This window comes from Anopheles coluzzii, chromosome 3 (assembly GCF_943734685.1).
Source record: "Anopheles coluzzii chromosome 3, AcolN3, whole genome shotgun sequence".
Classification (NCBI taxonomy): domain Eukaryota; kingdom Metazoa; phylum Arthropoda; class Insecta; order Diptera; family Culicidae; genus Anopheles; species Anopheles coluzzii.
In genome coordinates this window covers 262,908-287,591 of record NC_064671.1, presented here as the reverse complement: position 1 = coordinate 287,591, position 24,684 = coordinate 262,908, and the positions used below count along the sequence as shown (strand labels likewise).

The 24,684-nt window shown below is 45.0% G+C and overlaps 1 protein-coding gene across 2 annotated transcripts in view; it reads right to left on the bottom strand.

Moving 5' to 3' along the window:
* Positions 1–315: 315 nt before the first annotated feature.
* The window catches only part of LOC120960080 (protein pinocchio), a 28,102-nt gene continuing 3,733 nt past the window's right edge, over positions 316–24,684 (bottom strand). Inside the window, exons 1-4 of one of the 2 annotated variants that reach the window (XM_040384020.2) lie at positions 7,425–7,938; positions 3,025–3,121; positions 1,847–2,114; positions 316–1,750 (exon numbers count right to left, since the gene is read on the bottom strand). In XM_040384020.2, coding sequence (XP_040239954.1) covers positions 1,508–1,750; positions 1,847–2,114; positions 3,025–3,080 — 567 coding nt within the window. In that variant the 5' untranslated portion in view covers positions 3,081–3,121; positions 7,425–7,938 and the 3' untranslated portion in view covers positions 316–1,507. Of the gene's footprint in view, positions 1,751–1,846; positions 2,115–3,024; positions 3,122–7,424; positions 7,939–24,684 lie in introns of those variants that run through there. The other variant, XM_040384019.2, reaches the window with a different exon arrangement.

Sequence of the window (24,684 nt, the reverse complement as noted above, 5' to 3'; positions counted from 1 at the left end):
ATTTACTACTTGTATACACTATATAACGTATTAAATACGAATCATACTGATTTTTTTTTATGTTTCTGACTTTAAAGCGATTTGAGAATTTTAGTAAGAAAAACGAATAATTTTGCGTTTGATAATTCTGGGAGCAAATTGTACTGATTTCGCACATAAAATATCTCATTTAGAAAACCGCATATCTCCGAATCTGCGTAACTCGAGAATCGTGTAACTCGGGAACAGACTGTAGTTCATGGTCCTCTGCACTAAAAATTAAAGGTTACGCTCATCACACAACAAATTCAATTCAATTGCAGGAAAAATAGTCAGTTTTGTTTTACATAGCTTGTTTTCCTTTTATTGTTTGTGATTTTCGATATCAACATAACTCCATCTCATCAAACCACAAAGAAACACAAAACAATTTATATCATTCATACGAATATGGTTTTATCCGACTAAACAACACCTTACGCCTAGTTAAGCTACTAGCATAAAACGATGTAAATAGACAATAAGCTGCAAATAAAAAACAAAATCTATGCTCTTATTAGCATACTCCAGCTTCTGGTTTGGTGGCCTTAGTAGACGGTGGCATATCACGGTAACCCAACGTGCAAGGGATATAATATCAAAATTTTGCAGTGAAAAGAACGATTCTAACGAATATTGTTGATTCTTTTCACATAGGTTTTCTTTTTTTTTTAATAATATAATGTTGCTCAGAGCTGCCTCAGAGTTCTATGCACACCTTTTGCCATCTTGCATACATTGCATAAAATTGCATACCTTACCCACTATTGTTCTGCTTCCCCTATCCTACGCGAAATTTTAATAAATGTCATGTTTTTCACAGAAAAACATACTCCTCTCATTAAGCTAAATAACGTACGACACTTTGTTGCTGTGTGTTGATAGACGATCTGATCTGATCATCTCTCTTGATATTGTTTTACTACGGACTTCGGACTTCAATGGTCGATTTTGAGCGAATGGTTCTATCACATGGTTTAAAAAGATGGGGGACACTAAGATTGTACTAATTTTGAAATCCTGTACTACACCTGATGCCCTGTATATTCGGGGAAAATAGTCTGCTATCTGCTGTGAAATCTTAAACGTCCGATTGTAATATTCGGCCGGAAGAAAAAGAGGAAATCGCTCAAAAGCAAGAAGGATACGGTATACGTATCAAATGCTATCATAATCATGTAGACTCTATAGCGCGTCTTTGAGAGAGGTTTTACTCCCTGCTCCTGCCGGTTGATACTCAATATCAGTAGGAACTCATATGCCCAGTAAGCAGATAAAACACTCCATCTCTTCCCCGTTATGCTGGAAACATCACGCTTCCTAATTGGGTTGTGCGACGAGACCGCATGCATATAGATTACTACCGCCTGAGGCCTGATATCTCATGCAGCAGTTGGTGCTCGTCTTCTTCCACATCCTCTACGTAAACTTAAAAAAAAAACCTACACCCGGAACCGTTGCGTCGGTGACGGATTGCGCAGCAGACGCTCTACGAATGCGCATTAGCGGAAAGCTTCTCGAGCCGGGCGCACAGTTCTTGCTGCAGGAAATGCTGCTGACTTGCAGTGCTTGCACCATTGTTGGCTGCCGCCGCAGCGGCACAACCTGTAAGCTGGTGGTGGCTGCCGAAGCTGGCGCAACTGCTCAGCGGTGCGGATGACTGCAACTGAATCATCTGTGCCGGGAACTTGGTGCACACACCCTGCCAGCGTGATTTACCGCAAGCATGGCTCTGTAAAGGAAGAAGAAGAGAAAGAGAGAGAACGGGAGTGTTAGAACATCTGGTAGAAGGGATGAAGAGACAGGGGAGAATAGTAGTAACACCTACCATGGTAAAATCACGCTTCCACAGTTGACCGCAGATACCTTCGCAGATGAGGCACGGTCGCTCTAGGCTGTAACCGCCGCACTCCGTGCAATCGAGCGACACCTGATCCTCGGTCCAGGACACGCCGCAAGTGTAGCACGAGCCGAGCTGCTCCCGCAGCTCCTCGATCGTCAGCACCGCGTCCGACGAGTGGAAATCGAACACGGCACCGAGCGACGGGCTGCCGACCAGATCCGACAGCGACGACGACATACTTAAACTAGTACGACTGCAAGTGAGAAAAAAGAAGAAAACATTAGCTCAATGACACACTCAGCAGAACTTGCGTAAAACCATCCCACATCACATGACATGCGCAGGGCAGTGGGTTTTGACGATTCATTCTTACTACGCGGCTACGCGAATGAACGACGCATCTCTCATCAACAAATAAATCTTGCCTATCCCTTGTTCAATGAACAAGACCGGAGCAACCAGCACAACTACGTCACATCTCAATCCATCAAGGTATTTTAAAATCAAACACATCAACGAGACGGTTGCTGTTAACGCTCAAAGGAAGGTCTGTGCGGGTATTTTCAGGCACGGTAGTGCTAGAAACCGACTGGATCGATTTAAACCACGTCACAATTGCCTGCTAAAGACCTGGTTCCAGGTGCGTAGCCGAATGGATTTATGAATGAACAATTTGTGGGGCTATAATTAGACTAAAAAATTTCCAACTCGTAACGCACGCCTACCAACCTTTCGCGCTTACTTGCCACTTGTTGCCACTCACTGGACTCTGGCGGTGGATACTAACTGAGATTAACCAGCAGCTTTTTGGAAAGGTGGATGAGCAATGCATGCTAAAAATAAACGAACCCCGTTGGGGGCAAGCGGCAACATCCTCGAGTGCCGCCGACCCACCGCACCCACCACAATCACACCAGAGGAGGACGTGATGGAATGTACATAATTCGAGGAATTCGAGGAGGCCCAACATGAGCCCTGAACTCCTGGAAAAAGGGGGAAGGAGGAAACAATGTACTCCACAATTGCAGCCATAAACGTTTAATGACCGCTTTTTAAGCTGGCCGGAGAGACCACTACCAGGGAGCGGAAGAGCTTGGAAAAAACCATTTCGCCACTGGTCGGACGTGTTCCCATTTTCCCCCAAGTGTTGTTTTGGAACTTACCTCAGAGAGCTGCACAAATCCGCCAGATGGGGTGCTTGTACGCTGGCCACCGACATGCTGCTGTTACTGATTGCTGATAGCTTTGTACTTGAAGATACTGCAACAACAAAACAGAAACCAGAAACAAACTATTAATAATGGATCAAGTATGCATTGTATTAACGTAAGTGGAGGATTGTGGCCTTGTTTGTGGTGTTGCTCGCGCTCTAATTCCCACTTTATGAAAGAAAGGTGGTCAAACTAAACACACCTAACTGGAGGATATCGAACAATGGCACATACATTTAATCTCATTGCCTTGTCTAGTCCGGGGTCGCTGATGTCATGCGAGATTAGTCACACACTGGATAGACATGCCATCGAACAGAAAAGAAGCGTGACATTCCTTCCCACCCTTGTTGCGCATCCGGTCTCGTACGAAGGTGCCACCCACCACCATTTCCAAGGGCTTCCCGTGACTGAGACAGGATAGCGATGCAGATTTTTTGCACGTGCCTCTCCATCACAGCAGAAAGTGTTATTGATTTTATTTTCTTTTAGCCTACAACATGACTAACGGAAGCAGCAAAATCAAGAAGGCGTCGGCGACGAACGATATGACGATGCTTCAAAGCCAACGCGGATGTGTAATCACTCGGAAGGCTTCCATCCCGATGCCGTTTGACCCTGCAATCTTCTGAAAGACTGGGTGAATGATTTCTACCACTCTGGGTTACGGGAACGGCAAAGCGGCCCCGAGATAAAGCACACACCACTCCAGCATCAGCTGATGCATGATTTTGAGGGCAGCAGAGATGAACAAGAGATCGTCCCTTCCCGAACCTTTGTGAATTTCGCCCATTACATCATCCAATTTCTGAACCGTCCTCTTATCATCATCTAGCGCGGGCTCGGCTTCTTCCCGATCATCTAGATCTTCTAGCCACTATTGCCCCGAATCGAAATCACTGCCGATGCACGTGTAGCGACAGAGGAGATGACCCTCATAATAGAAGGCACACACGATCTACACGCATACAGCCTAAGAATGCCCGTGATTGAATTCGATTTAGGTGTGTTTGACACGGCAGCAAGTTCCGTGTGTGTACTGTTTGTCACCCGTCGTCACCCTTATCTGCATAGCTCCCTGTAGTGCAGTGTAGTGGGACATTTGTGGAGTGGAGCGCATGGTACTTACAAACACAATTGTGTTCTAACGATGCCAGTGGGTTAGTGGCGGCAATTGCAGCAAAAGACTAGCTACAACACCGTTCTGGATCGTTCAAACCCGGGGCAATTGTCACCACTAAGCTTGGTTTGGTTGCGTTGAAGGGTGTGTGTGCGAACGCGCTTGACCGATCGTTCTTTCCAGAAGTTGATTAGCAGACGCCGCAACATTACGCAATGGTTCCGCAACGCAAACACGCGATGGGGAACGTACGCTGACCTTCTTCATGGCAAGAGAACTCTGCCTCATCCTGGACATTCGAGTCGGCTTTTGCGTCGAAATGTATGCCCTCTTCAGTGGGTGGTAAGCTCTCTTTGTGTGTCTTACTGTCCATCACCAACCAGAAGGCTTAAAGGTTCTTCTACATTTTATTGCATTAAAATCCATATCTTAAAGCGAACTTTGGAATGGAACAAACGGTGGCGGTGTTAGTTGCAGTAACTACACCGCACACACACACACATCACCATGCCGGAAAGTGGGTCGTACTAGTGTGGTTCAAGGGCAGTGTTCGTTCGCAGACCATCTAACACCTTTTAACCACAAGCGGCACGAGAGGTTGATGGGTGGATTATTTGCAGCCGTTTCCTTGTTGCATTGGAAACACGATACACACATGCCCCTCCAAAACACGATTCCGCAACCAATTGTGTGTTCGAACAGTTTGGAATTTTCTTTGCCCTCCCTTTGCCCCTTCCCGGGACGCATTCCGAACGAGAGATATATACCATTTCCTTCCAATAAAAAAACACAACAAAAGCTTCTTTTAAAAGCACCAGATCACACACAAGGTGTTTGTTTATGTACCCTTTACTGCAATGTTTGAGTGTGCGTTTCGCGTTGAAAAATTCAAAGTCTACTCGGCGGATGTCATTTTGAAAACAAGAAGCGGTTGCGTACGTAGATTTCTCCTCCAACAACGGTGGCAAACGCTGTGGAAAAAGCGTGATGATGATCGATCTGATGACGCCGTGGCCTTGCTACATACACGCAGATACGGTGCTGTGAAACGACATTCATCACAACTGTTACTGTTCATGGCCCATGTTTAAGCGAAAGTGCAGAGAGAGAGAGAGAGAGAGAGAGAGAGAGAGAGAAAGAGAGAGCTGGAAGGAGTGCATGGTCGCTACGGCCCCAGTGTGGAAAGGAGTGATCTTTCCAAATCACCATATGTCCCCCTTTCATGCTGACCTACTTCTCGGTGACACGCCTTGTAAAAGCTGCTGCAAGATACAACCCTTTGAATTCAAAGGGTGGAGATGAATTCATACAATCTTTTCCGTAATAGATTTTTTTGTTTGCTTGAATTTCATGCCACATTGATGAAACGGGAGTATTTAGCAATATGCAATTTAAAGCGTATATTCATTATTATATAAAACAGATCTTCGTGTTGATCTGTGAAGCTCCCATCCCTCGCCTCGGTAACCAGCCAAAAAAATTATCACGAACAAACGACTCCTTCTGGCACCATGTTGTGCACACCTCTCGACGGATTGCATTTGCCGCGTGCACACAAAGCTGTAATTTAGATGCTGAAATTAGCCACAAATTTCATATCCAGCCCCCTTCCTCACCCCCCAACCCACCTCTGCGGAAAGGAGCTCAATTTTGCCACTAATTTTCTTTTTTTTTGTTATTCTTTTTACACACACACTACTCAATAGTGAAGTGAAAGTAAGATGCCCGTTTACTATTATTATCCCAGAGGGCTGACGTCTTCACACTCCTTTCCCCGTCGATTGCTTCAAGAGGATGGAAAGCGCAGCGAAGAAAACTTCACCACCAACAAATCCAAAACAATCGAGCGAACACACCTAACAGATTTCGGTTGCAATCATTTTCGGTGTAAAAACAAAAGTACGAGGTGAACGTGGAGCTCTCTCTTGGTGCTGTTGATGTGGCCATATTATTATGCTAGAAATTCACTGGTCGTTTAAAGCTGCCTAAAAGACAGTTCGTGACTAACTTTTGTTGATTGTCTCCCAGTCCTTTCTTTGTGTCTGTTGGGGACTAAAGTTTGTTCGATTAGATATTCCTTCCTCACGGCTCTGTAGAATCTTGTTGATGGATGGGAGGTAGTAAAATACGGCTAAGGTCTTGGGAGTCCTTTTTGTTGCTTTTTACGACGCACTTTACCTTTGAAACGCAACACAGCCAAATCAATGACCCTGATAAACGTGTCAAGGATGCGCGTCAACAGTTCCCGATATTCCAGAACCGTCCGCGATTGTCCCTGGGGACCTGCCTCCAAAACGTGGGAAGCCATCATCATTCTTCCCGTAGTGCGGAAAACTAAATTTGTCAATCAAACAGTAGTAGAGGTTCCCCCCGGTTCAGGCCAGTGTCAACTGGTTGAAACTCAATTATCCACCAATACACGCAACAATACCTCCACCGAGTACTGTACCAGAGGGGGTGCCAAGTGGAAAACCGCACAGCTACCAAGCAATACTACGGAGGTGGTGGATGCCAGCGAGAAGTCACTGCGCGCCAGTGTAACTAAATTGGCACTGATTGAAATGTTTCCAGCGCGTCTCGATCGGGCAAGATTGCGTCGGTATGATCCGCCATCGATCGGATACGGTCAGTTGGCCACCGGATTTAATCGGGCAGGGCCGGAGAATACGATCAAATGCATTGGTAAGGTTGTTTCTCTGTGGAAAACTTTATAAACGTATTTTATTCGTATGCGATTTCTCGTTGGATTGGAAAAATGGGAACGAATGAAATGTGCAAGAGATCTCGTGTCAGGAGCAATAAACAGGGTCTTCTGCATCTTATTCTTCTTCTTCTTCGTCTTTTTCTGTCTCTCTACCTTTGTGCTAATTATTGCACCCAGCAAGGTTTTACATTACATTCTACACACTCGGCGACTGGTTCTGTAAACGCCGACACATACAACAACGTGTTTTGTATGCAATTGTTTCGCTTTTGCCATTTGATGCACTTCTGCTGTACACGGTGGCGCCATTGACCTATGTGTACAGGTAACTGCGCTTCCCGTCCTCCAAACTCCAGCAACGTTCACAACATTCCCCCAAAATCCTTCAGCTCCCTTGTTGGGTTCGGCGTTCCTCTAGCAAAGCGATCTTACACAGCCAATTTGCGTCAATCGCTAAGTCCCAGAGACACTGAACGGTGTACTGAGTGTGTGAGAGAGACTGGTTGCATCTTTGCTTGCTCAACTTACATTTCAAAACAATGTTTCACTCCACGACGGATGCTGCTGACACGATAAAGCTTTGTGAGCTGCTTCGCTTGAATGTTTATGAACCGATTGTCTTTCTCTTTTCAAAACTCTTACTTCAAAGAGGAGCTTCTCCTTCTTGCTGCCTCACTTTTGTAATGCACTTTTCTGTTCTTGTATTTTGAGCGAAACACAGCGTGAAACACGGGGGTGATTTTCACAAATGATTCAAGGCACACACATACACACACGGTTCAATGACAACCTGTTTTCAGTTGCTGTTCTCTGCGTTTTGGTACGCAAATTGCACGACCTTAGTACGTATACATAAACACACACACACACACACATACACAAAACACCCTTCTGAAGTCACCTCGAATCGACTAAGTCACTTGGATTGGCTGACTCTGCGGAGCTCCAAGTATTCCAAATCGACTCAACAAATGGTACTGATATTAACACAAGTTGCCTCCGTGCGGACGAACGAACGACTGACGATCGGCTCCAACCGAACCAACGTATTTATAAACTAACAAAACGAAATCGACGCGCTCAAGCTCGTACACACAAACACACACCTAACGACCGACCGCACGGCGACCGACACAGGCGCCCTCTGCTTCCGCCCGCAGTAGACACCCCATTATCACCACCCCGCCCCTATTCGCCACCACCACCGGAGACCGTACCATGCGATTTAGGGGAGGCTTGGCGCTTGCCAGTGAGATGTGAAGGCGAACGCTCACACAAACAGCGAGTGAACGCAATGAAAAATAAACGAAACATTCAACGGTATAGAGGAGACGACCCTCACTTCACAGAGGGTGGTTGGTTTGGGGGTGGTGTGAGAGAACCGTAGACGCATTTGTATGAATTGTGTGTTAGAGTGAGCTCGCGAGCAAATCGTGCCATGGTGGTGGCTGGTAGTTTGATGATAGTGGGCGACTTTGGGAAACCCGCGAGTACAGGGGTTGTGAAAAACATTCGCAGAATCACCCTCTCGACTTTCGGACACATCTCGGATGCGCTATGGGGGGGGGAAGGTGATATGATGATGGTGTCGTGCACAAAGCAGGCGATCGAGCTGAATTCGGTGTAGAAAGTGAGCATAAGGCGATAAATAAAGCCAAGAGGATGATGTGATCGTGTGATCGCACCGTAATTCCAAGAGTGTGTTTTGAACGACAAATCAGGAGGAGGTTTCTTTATCCCTTTTCTTATGATCATTTCCTGAGCATCAATTTAGAGCGGTTATGTAATCATTTTCACTTTTTTTAATTTAATCTTTTAATAGGAGGCATATATATACTAGTATACAATTATATACTAGTGGACAGCAGATAGTAGAAACTAATGTTTCAATGAATTATGTTTGTGCCATTTGAATGATCTCATAACCTACAAAGCTCACACTTGCAGCACACACTCTGTCAAATTGCTAATGTGTTTCCAATCGGATATAGTCAATGCGTTCACGACAAATCGCTAGACCCACTCCTTTTCAACTATACAATTAATTGCTAACCATCAACCAGTCTTAGACACCTCATTATTAGCGCCACCCAAACCACCTTGTCTGCTTGCCTGTTTGCCAGATGGAAAATTTGTGTCGTGACAAACTGATCTTGAGATTTCTGCGGAACGATGGGTGAGACATTCACACATTCACCATTGATAAACAAAAGTAGTCCATTAACAATTATGATTCTATCACGTTTAGTGGCCAGGTGTGTACAGATTTCGCTGAAAATCGATACGTATATGCGACACACACATTGCACATTGCCCCCACGCGCCCTATCGCACTGATAATGGCTGGACGTCCTCTCCTCTTTCGTATGCGCGACCCAAAGCAGGAAATGAATGTGGACATTAGGGGTAATTTGGATGACACGCCTATGGCAAGGGCGTGAAGATGGTAGAGTGAAATGGCCGGTATCCTCACCAAACGATTCTTGGCGCAGGGCGCGAGGGAGGCGACAAACATATTACGAGCATCACTCGTCGTCGCGCATATTTTGTCATCAAAATAGGGTGGTGATCATAGTAGCGTGCATAAGAGAGCACACACACATACATACCTACGGTAGTGTGATACCCAGCACTGCGTTGAAGCGGGTCAATGTTTATTTTGGATGCGATCCGATTGGTTCGGTACGTATGCGACGGATAAACCGACCATTGAACAGGCCGTTGAAGGCGAGGCCGTCGTCCGATTGAAGAAACGATCGATTGATCGATGCGTGTAAAATGCGCAGCTAGCGATGATCGTACGTACGCGATTGAACGACTGACAGATTCGACGAATTGTGCTATCAAAGCATCATGGAGAAGCAAAAGAAATAGAGAATACGATCATCCGATCATGCTTTGAAATATTTTGCTAAACAAAACGGGTTATTTGGTAGCTTAATGTGACAAAGCCATACAATAATGACAGTATTATTACCCTAAAGGAGAATTGAATTATGTCTCCAACGCTAAACTAGACAATCAAACTTAACGCTCCATTCCCCCCATTGTTTACGCACGTAAGGCATTGTTGACGCAAATTCCCCCGTAAGTGACACTTTTCGAGAGCCACTTGACTCGGCAATCGATTCTGGAAAATTTGCCCCTAATCCGTTGCATCCATTAAACCATTGGCCTCTTGTCTGCTGATGCACATCAGCACACCTTGTCGTACGCAATGCGGACATTTCACTACACAAAAATCCGTTACCACATTTCGCACACTTTGCGTTTAGACGCCAATTTAGATGTCCAAATTAACTCGGACTCAACGCGCGCACGGTTGAACGAACGATCCCACCGCGAATTGTCTGGCGAAAGCCTCCCAAACAAACCACGGAAGAAGTCTTGCGATTGTTAGCCGTCAGCAGTAGTAGCAGCAGTGCTTTCGTTGCTAGAAAGTAGTCGGGATGATTATAGCGTGTGTGTGTGTGTGTGTGTTAAGAAAAAATAATTTTCCACGCCGACTGGGCGCAAAACTGGGCGTACGAAACACGCCAGCTCCAAACAGTGAAAACGCTGTACACATGAACGAATGCATCACACACACGCAATACACGGCGAGTGAGGGTTGTGCAGCAAACAGGTGACGGCGGGAGGTTTTGGAAAGGGGTCTATGCCGCCGCGGCACGTGGATTCGTCGACCTTACATTTCATCCTGGTAAATAAATACGGCCACGGATACTGCACACACGTACTACTGACGACGGCGGAGGCCCGTAGCCGTTGCTTTTCGACGAAGAATTATCCGCTCACCGAAAGGGGACGGTTGGGGGTTTGTTGGTTTTTAGCAATAGAAGAATGGAAGAAACAAAGAGGCAACCAATCGCATCATATTTTGGCATGAGGTGAAGAGGAAGTTTTGGTGGGTTATACGGCGGCAGCACGTGTGGATTTTTACGAGTTTTTATTAGTTTCAGCAGCACCACTAGATATTTAATCCCTTTCGAGGGTGCAGCTGTTCAATGTCGCATTATTAAAAGAAGGTCTGATCATTTTATGAAGCCTTCCTGCCCCTTTCGTATGGCTTTGTCGGAAGTCATTCGCTTTTAGGGAGTATGGACCATTTAAAGTGAAAATGGAAATTGCGGTGCCCGTTTTCGGGCTGATACAAACTAAAGGAGCATAATTCGAAACAACTGTTTGATATTTTAGAAAACCGCTACAAATGTTTTTGAGACAAAAAAGTAAGTAAAAAGGCAGCAATAATTTAAAATAAAAATGTCACTACGTCGCTATAGCTATAAATCAAAGTAACGAGAGATACCCCTCCCCCCTTAAATCGTCACTAAGGACAAATGTCATACTCAAATCCGTATCATCACGCGTAATCAGACTTGGGAACAACCGCCACCTTAGCAGTGAGCCCGCAACCCGAGAGGTAAGTGTGCGCCTCTGGAAAAACGAGGCCACGCAGCAGGATGAAATGATTCAGTTGCCCTAGTACGTCTCTCTCTCTCTCTCTCCCTCTGTCACTTGACCTCCCGAGATTCAAGATCATGGCAGAACGCGATAGAGCGCGATAGAGAAGCAAGACACGGCCGTTGCACGCGGTACGTTGAGTGATTTTAGCCACACCACACCTATACAGGGGTTTCCAGGTCACTTTCGAATGTGCACATTATTATTCACCCCATCCAAGATGTTTTTCAATAGTTTTCAAATTGTGTATTTGCTTCCTAATGAAATTTCAGCTTCGCCACATGATTTTCAACACATAACAAAGAACTGTAAAACTCATCCCAACTTGAATCGTGTTTAAAATCATGCTGAAGAAATTAAAAATTATTATGAAGGAAATGAAATATCAGATTGATGTGGATTAACATTTTGCACGCGCTGAATAACAATGTTTACATTCGAAAGTGACTTCGAAAGCCCTGTAAAGGCTGCCATCACCCATCGCACACCCAGTTATCAAATTCGGATTTGTTTTGACTGGTGCTTGTGGGCAGAAAGACGGCTGGAGCATGCCCGGGGAAATGAAGATGTAACGGCAGGAACATCATGCTCGTGGCAAGTGGCTAGCTAGCTATATTTGTGCCTGCTATCGTGTTACATCCCTTCAGCGAGGCCAGACTACCCATTCGCTACTATTCGTGGAAAACATTCCCACACACACGAACACAGCCGAGAAGGAAACGAGACACCAGACGCGATGCGATCCCTTCCCATAAACCACATGCTGTACAAACACACCAGACCTACAGCAACAACTGAGTAACAGTTACCTGAAACCCGGCGTTGAGAATGCGCCACGCGACGATCACGATCGCGCATGGACGCACTAGTGTTTCAGCACCTCCCAAACGACGGCACAATACTATTTGCCACCGTCATCATTATGATCACTTTCACCCCCCCCCCCCTTGCTTTTTAGGTTCATTATAAAGCAATTAATAAGGTGAAGCTTTTAAATTGGCGGGAATTGCAATTCCTGAGATTTTACACGGCTGCTCAGACGTCATCATTTAAAGGGGCGGCTGTCGCCGTACGGTATGAGCAAGTGAATGTTTTGCTACTAGGAGCTAGTTCCCGGTCCACGCCGTCACAATCGTTGCCATACTGGCGACAGACGCCAAATGTACGTTTCGGTGAATGAAATCGAGACGGCGGCATGTCATGGTACGGTTCCTTTTTTTAATTTCGCCACAAAATAACCTAGTGGGAGAAGTTTTTTACGTGTGCCAAAACAAACGGATGCCAGAATGCTTTGTCGATTAATCGTTCAACTAGAAGGATCGCGAGGATCGGCATTCTTCAGCAAACTGTACCATCGCCTCATTTGTTGTGAAACAGTCTGAGCCATAATCATACTGTTACGAAAAGGGCAGCAAGTAATTGAACCAGTTATTGTCCATTATTTTATCGGTGTGTCTATGGTCATAACACGTGGTATTATGGCGCATCATTTTGTAAGATAACCCTAAAGGCCGCTCATAAACGCACCATGTGTCGATATCCTGCGCTACTGCCGCATGCGTATTGGCCAAAGCAAGCACGCTTAATTGAACATCAACCCGTCGTCTTTTCTTTGCGCTATAACTTTCGTATCACTTTCAATTTCTTCCGTTTCTTCCTCGTGCTATTATAATTTCGACTGGGAATTGTGTATGTGTGTCTGTGGATCCCAACGGCCATAACTAACGGACACATGGGTCTTATTGGCTGTCGTTTGGTTCACTTGTCTATACACCATTGTAGCACAAGCTATCCGATTTCGAATAAAACATTTATTCGGCCGTGTGTAACGAACTTCCTCAAACAGATCCGCTGCTCTTGCATCAGTGACCAAAAGCTGCATTTCCTCGCCTTGTTGTTACCTCATGGTGGTGTTATCTTTCACCCGAGGGTGTGTTCCGATCGGCTGGAAGTAAAAATGAATTTCATTAAGATGAGATATATTGAAAAACTTCACCTCCGCCAACCGTCGCTATCCTCTTCCTAAATCAATGCAGGAAGAAGCTGAGCTCTTAACACGATTACTCAATCGATTACACCCTCTCGTCAAGTTTCGTAACTTTAAGCATCAGATAGACTTGGAGAAGTGACATTCTTCAAGTTCATTGTCCAAATTACTAGTAGCAGGTGCATTCTGGAAAAGCATTACAGTTAAATGCCACCCTGGCTCATCGTCGCATGACACAGAGGCCTATTGCTATAGTCTGTCAGTGACGTAACAACATCCTCGTATAACCCATGTAACAATAAACACTATTACTAGCCCATTAATTAGAGTAACTCAGCGAGAACTCGCACAACCTCCTCCTCGATCACACTCGCTGTCTATTTCGCTGTCAACACACATACAGGTTGTAAATCATAAAAAAATCCATAATCCAAGACAAGGGCGATAAACCACCTGCAGTATGCATCACAGCATCCTCCGAGAACGTGATTGAGCACTGAGAGCAACTCCCATCTTTCACGTTGTTGTGTTACATCCGTAATAATCGTTTGCGACATTTCTGGTCAACCTGGAACCTCGCATCTCGTATGGGACGAGTTTGAGACGTGGGAAGAACGGTATAACCTGTGCACTGGGTGGTGCGAGAGGATCGATGCACGCCAACAGGATGGTTGAAGCGTGGCACGTGAGTGTCGCTTCGGTATTGCATGGCTTTAATTGACCAAAGTCGTCATGTCGGGACGTCTTATCGCTCCTTAGCACTACCGGAGTAGTGTACGCAAAGGGCGGTTCATTGATGAAAGTTCATTCCTATAAGATACCGTTGAATAGCTTTCGTGTGAGAGGTCCAGCAGATCAATTGAGGCATATCTGGCCACACCTTTTAAGGTATTCAAATTTGTCGCATAGAATGTTATTAATTACAGCATTCGGAGAGGAAAAAATATCAACCAAGGACCCGGTCGCCGCACACTTATGCAACAATTGCACAACGACCGCCATCGGATAACCATTACCCAACTTACACACACGGGCCCTCATACAAAGTTGTAGAGTCGTGTTAATAATCTCAGGCCGCTAAAATCCCCATAACACACGGGAACTGTCGTGGAAGCGAATGGTTGAATGATTTGCTATGCGCTCTGGAGCTCTGGAGCTCTGGGATTTTGGGTTTACGAGGCAGGATTAAGTATCGGTACTTCACTACTTGGCTATGGGTCGTGTCTTCCCACACACAAACAAGCACCCACCCGGTCGTTTAAGAGGGTAATTCGTAGTGAACAGTCAATAAGGAAACTCCACACTCGCCGGCTGGGAGATGGGAGATGATGTAAAACACCGCCACTGCCAGCATCAAACGCAAATGTGTGTCGTTCGAGTGGCTTACACCATATTACAACCGATTCATGTAAAATCTATTCGCATAAGAGCATGCAACACACACACATGCATCCACGCGGTAGGCACACGTAGCTAGATGCTGAGTTACTTTCTTTGCGGCAAAAACGCTTCGAGTGCAAATTAAACGACCTGACGTGCTCGGTGCACCTGAGTTCCATAAATCTTTTCTCCTGGTGCCAGTCGCCAGCCAGCCAGCCAAGTTGGAATGAGGATGCTTAAACTGCATCTCTAGGGTAGCCTCGATTACTTGGTGCGACGAGTAGTGCGAGCGCTTGTAGCCGGAGGATCGTTAAATGGTACCACTTTCAAATCGACTGCTGCTCGTGTCCGACGCCTACGGAAAGCTTCGACGCGACACAAACATTAAATGCCAATCAATCGCAACAAATGGTGCTATTTGGCGTCGCCGACCAAATTGGAACGGGAGCAAGAGAGAGAACGGCCCTCTACACCTTTCCGGGAGCAGAAATTGTATGACTGAATGTAATTTTCTATTTGTTCAGCTACAATGATTAATAATATTCAACCAACGTGGTCCGGCCAACAAAGTACAAATCCCTTTTGAGGAAAAATATAAATGAAGCTTGTCCGTATTAAAACACTACATTTAAAAGCGTCCATTTATAGGTCTTAGTGTCACACACGAGCATTACGTAACATCTAATTCCAAACACATTCCTTCCCTTGCGTCAACCCGCATTCATAGAATTGTACAGGCACGGATCACAATGCGTTTTCAGAAATTCTCATCAGACTGAGAAAACAGTTCCATAAAACATTACTCCAACCATCCGGGATGCGCTATCTCTGTCTATCCTTCTTTTGAGGTACAACAACTCTCATCCTTTGCTATCTATTAACGATGGATAACGAACCCCCGTCAGAAATAACTCACTGTCGCCGCTAATAATAGCACGCCTGAATGCAGCTGCCTGCTATCCGGCGGGCGTCAAAGCGCCGTTTTGCATTGTCTCCTCCGCATCGTGGCAGAGGAGAGAGAAGGGAATGCCTTTAGTAAATCCATTCAATACACATTACCTGCAGCCGTCGGACTCAATCATGAATCGCGGATTCAATTGGAACCGATTTTCGTATTTCCACGACGTCACCGACACGCAAAGTTATCAACACACCGTCTGGTTGGTACTGACCAAAGTACAATCCGGCGAAAGAGGTGTGTGCAAAATATTTACCATACTTTCTCCGTTCTTGTGTTGAACTCGATACGATGATGGATATGATTATTGTTATACTTTTCCTGATCAAAAGTCGTCAGAACCGTCGTCGCGTTCTTCACTGCGCCACATCTAGTGTCTCGCTGGGAAGATGTGTGAAAGATGCGAACCTCTTTTTTTGCACACATCCCGTGCCATTGGTTGACGGACACAGCCGGATATAAAGAGCACTTCTCCTCTTATACTCCTGACTCTCCATCCTCTCTTATCCCTTCGAAAAGGGTGTAAAAATAGCATATACGTACCCAAACGGGGGGTGTGCTGCTATGAACCGATAGTTTAAAAATATTCTACATCATTACGATACGAACCAACGTCTCAACCCATTCACCCCACCATCGATCGTTGGCATGGCTACACCACTGCACGGTATGTGTTCCGTCTAACAGTGTCATATGATGTGCGATGTGATGTGCCGTACCTGGTGCTGCTGAAGCTGACCCATGCCTGTCTCCTGTGCGTCATGAACGTCGGGTGTCTACACACCAAGGGATGGACAACGCCAGGCTACAATATCATGTGACCGTGACGGATTTCGCGGTCACGCTTTGTCAACCTTGGTAATCTCTGGTTTGTTATTATTTAAAGTTTTTTTCTGCACTTCGTTGATTCTGAAAAGGCCTGCTGATTATAAAAAGAAAGAGTCTCTTGGATGCTCACGAGAGATTATACGCAATGGACATCTTCGACTACTTTGTCCAACCTCCAGTTACTTTCAAGACACAAAAGCGTGCACCTGTCCCAATCCCCATACCTAATCACTGATAAAAATGACTCAGTCAAACTTTAAACCTAAACTACCGTAGCAAACCTGCAACTCCGTATCAAATTGGCATATATTTATAACTAACGACGAGCTGCTGCTCATCCTCGTGCTTACTGATTCGATGTGCATGGAACTTGTACACTGGTTCACGCGAATACTCCCCTCATCCCCATCTGCCACCCCTTGTTTCTCGTTTGCAGGGAAATCGGACGACACACGACGTTTTCTCGCCTAAGCTGCAACCCTAAACTGATTAGACAGACGAGCGGCGCGCGCGTGTGCTTGAATCAATTGTTGATAGTGCGAACATCACTCACACATACCACAACCTACACCTTTTCTGTCTTGCTGTTGTCGTTGGAATCGTGGGTGTAGAAGTGTAGCATGGTGAATGCCACCCTATATGACATCGCCCACAATCCCCAGAAGGAAGATCTATTTGAGTAAAAGTCAGCGTCTTTACTGTTTTCGTGGTCAAATTTGGATGATATTTTCACAAGAAGTAAGACATACGCATCAGACCAACAGATCGGAACCGGAAAGTGTAAATAAATTACTAACTTAACCTTACCGATGACCGAATCTTGGTATAACTAAATGAAAACCAACGCAACGCAACATCTGGACAACGAATGTTGTTCGGCGAACTCGGGGATGTTATTCCGATCGAGATTGGAACGCTAACAATAATGCTGTTTTTATTGATTCTGAAAATTTGCCATCAATACTAACGCAAGGAATTACTTGTGAAAGACATGAATATCGCCCACAAATACATTTTAAAATGCAGGTTACGTGGAGATTACATCCCAAAGGTTTGAAACAACTGCAAATCCCACCTGCAATCCCTAGATGGTCTCGTGGATTTGGGTTGTGCTCCAGAAATCAACTCCTTTGTCATCCTTTCCCTCTTTTCGTCTTTCTTACTTGATTTATTCTGTTTTAATTCCACAAAAATCAAGCCTTTTTCGTTTTTATTTAACCACTCCATAACCTAAATACTTTCTCTAGCTTTAAAAAAAAAAACTTACAACGAAACATTGTGCCTGTCCCATCAAGCACGTTTCTGAGTGGGCCTTTGACAACTTCCAGATCAGTCGACTTGATTCGACCGGGAAACGAATGACGCAAATCGTGTGTGTTTATGTATGGCCAAACAGGGAGATGCTTTGGCCAAATGGTTTGAGGCATGTTCAATTAACAATATTCACAGGTGAGAGAAAGAAAGAATCCACCACCAATAAAAAGGCCACAACAAATTGGCCAAACAACGAAGGGCTTTTTTATTGCTTGTTTGGTACTTCTTCATCGATCACGCACAGAGAAAAAGCTAGACTTTAAGCGATTTCCGACACAAGCCCTGACACAGGTGTGTGGAGCTGCTTTTTGAAGGAAGACTGCCACACACAGGCGCCCGGCGGCAGCTGCAATGTGTTTCCTCTTAATGAATCGGTTTTATTGCGAATCAATTGTGATCACTGTTTGAGCCGCACAGCCGAGTGGTGATCGAGACAACGTGGAGCAAACAAGCCGGTACACACAACTAATAGGGGTGCATGAAAAACTTTGATCCAAACGAAATATTTGTGGCTAAACACAATGGTTTATAGGTGAAGTGCCGGGGCCACGTGGAATGCAGGTGCATACAGTAAAAAGAAAACTTATTTTGCGCATGTGACGGACAACGTGAGGATTATGCAAATTGCGTGCAACATGGGGATGTTTTGCCTTCTACTTGGTCGCTCCAATCTCGGATGCTGGCGGTGAATGTGGAGGCAGAGAAAAATCTGTCATAACCTGACGTTTATCGTAAGCTGAGATGGACGATTTTCCTCTCACTCTCTAGTTACGCGTCGATCAAACCCACGATCTGCCAGAAATATGTTTGAGTTATACGCCTATGATTTACATACAATTGGCCTCGAGTAAAAGTCAAATCTCGTCAGCAGAGGCTGCAACTGCGAAATTATATAACAAGGACGCAGTAAGGGGAGGAGGGAAGGGAGAGAAAGCGACGCTTTATTGAATAACCTTCAGGTGAGATAATATAATTGCAACTGGGAGGCATTTTTTCGTCAATGGCGCCCAAACATCCATCCTCTTCTAATGATGGCACCCGCGATGACATGCATTCTAAGGTGGCATTCGGAGAGGAGGTCGAACTTTGACTCACTTCAAACACCTTCGGACACGATGATCAGTGCCGACTAACGTGCCCAAGGTGTGCGTGTGTGTGCGAGCGTATAAAAACGATCCAAACAATCCACATGTAGAAAAAGCACACCCAAAGGCGAATATGCACATGCGAACTTGGAAATAGCCTCACCAGTCATTGCTTTTTGCGTTCACATTTAAAAGCCCGCTGAAGGTAATGCATGTTTTTGCAAGCCAACACATCACTACCCTGCCGTTCGCGCTGTAACGATTTCTTTCACACGTGACCGATAATTGTGCCCGGAGCAGGACACTCACACATTTGGCAAGAAATGGGGAGTGACATATCGATGGGAGTGCTATGCTGGCTGGAAGGAGGGGCAATTTATTGTGATGTTTTAAGACAAAACGAACGAATCACGAAATCGACACGACTCATGGGATGATCCGATCATTGTTCATGTCGGTTTACTTTGAAAGAGATGAAGGCTTCAAATTATCCATATCGGATGGAGAGGGGTTTCCGATCATTTTCCGTAGTCAAAATAAAATTTTAATGAAAACAGGATAAATATTCAATTATAACAAATTACAAAAAAAAAATCATCTCCCGGAAAAGATCGAGATGGACCAATATCAAACAACACGTTGAGATAAAAAGTATGAACATTGATAATAGAATTAAGTTTAAAGCAAATTTATCAGTCCTGATAACCTTTTGCCCTCACAGACACGATTATCTTTCCAAGTAAAAAGAGGAATGTGCTACCAAAGGGCAAAAATCATACCAGGTGAAGAAGAAAAATACTCCAACACCTCAACATAACGTCGCGTTAGTACGGAAATAAATGACACTGCAAATGTAAATTCACCCACAAAAGCGATATCATTTTTCAGGGAAAGCCATCACGAACCAGCTGGTAACACACCGACTTTTCAACTTTTATCCAATAGCGAGTGCAACAGCCAAAAAAAGCCATCCCTCGGGCTTGGTCCGTTATCGATGAACCCGTTCTGCTGAACCTCTTGTGTGTCGGCCAGGAAATAGCGCAAAAAACAGGTGCAAAAATCTTAAAGGCACACACATATTCGTGTCAGGGCGGATTAACCAACCAGTAATCAGCTATAAAATGCACACACTGGTTGGACCAAGGGGGAAGGGGTTCTTGATGGTGAAGGGTCGATTTGTCTTGTCGGTCTGAATGCAGCACCACACGAGGAGCAGCAGATAAATATAAAAGCAAGCCGTTTGTGTAGGATAAAATAAAGCAAATCCCAACGGGAATGTACGGGCAGTGAGGCAGATAGCTGATAATATAGAGCAAAAATTTCACACCCCTCTCTCAGGGCCATTCATTATAGAATGGGGGGGGAGGGGGGGTTGAGTCGCCTGGCAGTAGTGGCTAGCATTCGATTAAACATATTTATTTAAACACATACACAGTATTAGACGCGTGCGGGCTGATAAGATCCCTAGTGGGTTGCATGTGGTTGGTGGAAATTGGCCGACATTTGATTCCCACCAGTGTATGTGTATGTGTAACACACATATATAAGTTAAACAGTGTCAACATTTGAGTATGAATTTGAAAAAAAAACAAACACACACACAAACACCACATGTTACCAAATCACACACCGTTGCTAGGCACACACGAAAAATCATTTATCACAAAATTCCGCCAACGCTCCCACCCCCCCTGGTTGTATACACAACCATACCTTGTTGAATGGCAAAATGTATGTCCGAACCCCCCTCAATCTCGCTAAGCTTCACACCTCCATCACATCGGACAGTTTGTGGGTTTGGCAGTTATTTTTCACATAGCACCTACACGCTTTTCTCTCGCGTAATTCGGCAACACATCGGCAGTTGATAGAACTAAAAAGAAGCAGAAAACAAAACGAGAAAAAAGAAGGAAAAAATAACTTTTTTAAAAACAATTCCGCAGATCAAGGGTCGGGCCATGTTGAAGTTCTAGTAGTATCAGGCCGCACGGGGTGTAGCTGGCACTTGCCGTGCGGCCAGACCAGTACAATAGATGCATAGTTTTTGTCTTTCACCCATACCACCCAACCATACACTGTTCCGTTCACTTCCACTTAGGATACTTGTTTAGCCTACCATCCGCATATTTGTGCTCGTGACAAGAGAGATGGCAGAGTTGCATCTCTATCGCTAAGCTCTCGTCTGCTCCATGCTCGAAAGGTTCATCCCAGTTCGAGCGGGTAAGGCGTCAAACTCGTCCATTGCTCATATCATCATCATCATCATCACGCGAATGCCGGTGCAAGCAAGGGCATCAGGCAGTTTGCTGATGCAATGGCAACCGACCATCCCGTGGCATTGCTGTTGCTGCTACCATCCCAGTTGTCAGTTGTTGGTTACGAAGTAGCGAATCCCGGTGGCGGCATTATGCTGAGATTGTTTGCAAACAATTTGTTACACTAGTCTGTTTACTTGTGAGATTGTTTTGCAATTTGGCGGATTAGAATCAAAATAGAAGTTTCGTCTATCAAACAAATAAATAGAAGAAAGATTTACATTCAAGTAACCGTAACCATGAACCTTAAACATCATAAGATGGAGCATTAATTTTAGTTTAACAAACCAAACACAACACAACGTTACGAGTTTCGTAACATTTACCAAGAGACACGCTTTACTTTTATATTTCTAGGAACGGACGTAATACCCATCTTTAGCGGGAGGTGTTAGATGGTGCTAATCTTCGCAGTAACATTACAACGACCATATAATCATCCGACACCCTGAGATTGTTCGCCAGTATGTACACAATGACAGTGATAGACAGGATTTATCTCGTAAACAGTGTGAGTGAATGTATATATGAGTCATCCGGCATCTTCATCTAATGGTTTAACCTACAAACGGAGACTCAGATGAATGAACTAACGAAGGTTTGAGATGAAAATCATTCAAATGAGCCCTCCTGCTAGTACTAGTGCGATTCAGACCCATTTTAATGCTTCGTAAAACATCTTGTTGGGCGATAATGATACTTTGGCGTTGTTTGCGTCGTTTAGAAACAGAACGACAAAAATCCCCGGGAAATTCTGGGTTTCAAGAATTTCCGGCCGTTACAAAACACGTTCAGTTAAGAGCGTAAACAAACCTCACACGAGACCAAACGAGACCGACCGCTTGTCGATTACAAGCAAAAATCAATTCAACTAATGTGTATTGATATTATCGCATCGTGGTTTGTTTTTCAACGCAACCTCCTCCCTCCACCACCCCACCTCCAGTGTTTAGGAATCACGATACAAGTACCGAGAACCGCACTCCCACCATCCGCCACCCAAGGACGGAACGTTTCCATTGCTCGATGACCCGTTTTGCATACAAAAGCAGCCATTACATTGCCACCGGCTCCAAAATTTGTCAATGCGCACATCACCCCCTAACCTTCGCCACCACCGGCTACTACTAGTTGCAATGCGTACGGACAGCTTTGTGGTTGATAGTCCGGTAAACGCTTACAATCCAAACCTACACCACGGGCATTCAAGCTAGAGGGGACACGACCACATGTTTACGCATGCGACGTCACCTGTAGATTGACCGGGTCGAAGGTTGAACCCACCCCAAATAAACGACGCGCAATTTTTTGAATGTAAATTGACGTCACTAGCGCCAACACCGATCCAAAAGGATGCTGTACGAAAGCTTTATTCACTTTTTGTTAGGTATGGAAAACCCCAGACCAAGTAAACATAACCGAAAATTTCGGCTGTTATGATCACATGTTGTGAGATGAATGCAAAACGAAAACAACGAGCCGAGACGGTCCGACTCTGAATCATCAAAACCGCATAAACTTTATATTAGAGTCTGCCTGCTTGGGTTGGCAAATCCGAACCGGTAATCGAACTGGTTAGAACCGGTCCATGCCGCATCACGGGCGGTGGCGTCGCCGCTTGTGCAACGACGCCTCTTGTTTACATCGCACAAAAAACTTTGGCCACTTCGGAAGGTCTTTCCCGGGCACGCACAGTACAATGATCATGATAAGAAGAGGTGGTGGTGGCGATGGTGGGAAGGAATTTCCCGACCACAAACATCCGGAGACGGTCACCATCACCGTCTATCAAATGCACGCGCGCATCCCGTACAAGACATCAAATGTCGCTTACGACGAAATTGTGTGTTAAACCAATTGTTGGGCAGTTGGACAAGGTCACATCAACGCATATTTTCCATGGTGCAGTTCCTTCCGCATTCCATCCCGCAGGGCTCGAGTCACTGTCATCAACTGACTCCAGAGCAACTCACGCGTGCGTACTTGTACTGTAACAAACCTGTCCAAACAACGCTCTTCTAGACTCTTCGGGGATCTAGCCTCGAGGAGGGGGAAGACACCATTTCACCACCCGCTAGTAGTTGCAGCCCCTGGCTGGTCACGTGACGATGGATGCCATTGTGTGTTATGGGAATTTTGTCATCCTATCGCCCGTTCCATCATCGCCAGCCAGATGGGCGGTTGATTCGTGGATCAAGAATTTGAACGCTACCGAAACGGGTTTTACTTGGCTGTCCCCACTAACGTGGCAAAACCCCACAAAAAAATCCCACTGTATGCTAATTTCTATCAACGGTAAATCAAATACTGAACTAAGCAGCAGCAGTTCATGATCAAACTTCAATACGATCAAGAACCACGTAGGGGGGGGGGGGGGAGGGCTTTTGTCGCAACGGCTATGTTAATTAAACGTGATTTTCCGTTTCATTGGTCGTTTGTTATTGGGAATGGTTAAACGTGTGAATTAACTCACTTTGGTATCCCCACAATTATTGCAACTCGTCCTGCTGTTCGGTGGTATGTGCTCTCGGATTGTTCCCGATGATCATTTTTGGTTTACAAATTTAATTTAACGCAGTTTGGTAAGTAAAACCGTCGCTCAGCCTTATCTTTTAATTTGCTTTCCAACTGAATTGGCCAAAACGGATTTAAAGTGGGTTAGCATCAACAATGCGCATATTGGAACGATGGTCGTGCGGCAATGAAAAACATGTTATTCCTATAACAAACATCCGTTTCAGCTTGCCAAAACAACCGAAAATTTGGATGCGTATAATGCCGCTATCAGGTGTATAATAAACGTCTAGCCAACATCGTAAATAGTTCTTCGGAACAGGCTGTAATTTTTTTATTCAGGAGGAACGGAACTGTACAATTTTAATCAATACCTGATAACCGATAAAGTGATAATTTCCTTTTCAACTTACCCTATAACCTACATACCCCCAAGCAGCACGAGACCTCGAGCAATGCGTCATCCGCCGTCATGCGACAAACGTAATATCACGATTCATTTTGAGATCCAACATCTTATCTTTGGACAAAACGGAAGTAACTCAACGCCACCCTTCCATCAAACCCATTCTTGTCTATCTGTTCCATAGCATATTGACGGTGGAAAAGGAACATCGATTAGGAAAACAGCCAAGCACTCTGGACAATTGTTCCCCCAAAGTACTACTACCCCCGCTGCTTGCGTAGGTTAGCTACAGACGAGATTCGTAAACAGATCATATCACCCGAAAGACGTCATTGCTTGTGCAAAGTCTCGCGCGCACCCCTATTTCATCAGCCAATGACGACGAAGAGCGAGTGAGCCGGAGCGATGGAAATTGAGATGAAAAAGCACAATAATAACAAAATCAACATCGACGGTAGAGCTCTGGCACATCTGGGAGGCAGGATGGTGCCAATTGTGGGTGGATGAAGTAAGGAAAAAATACTTATTTTAGGAGATACC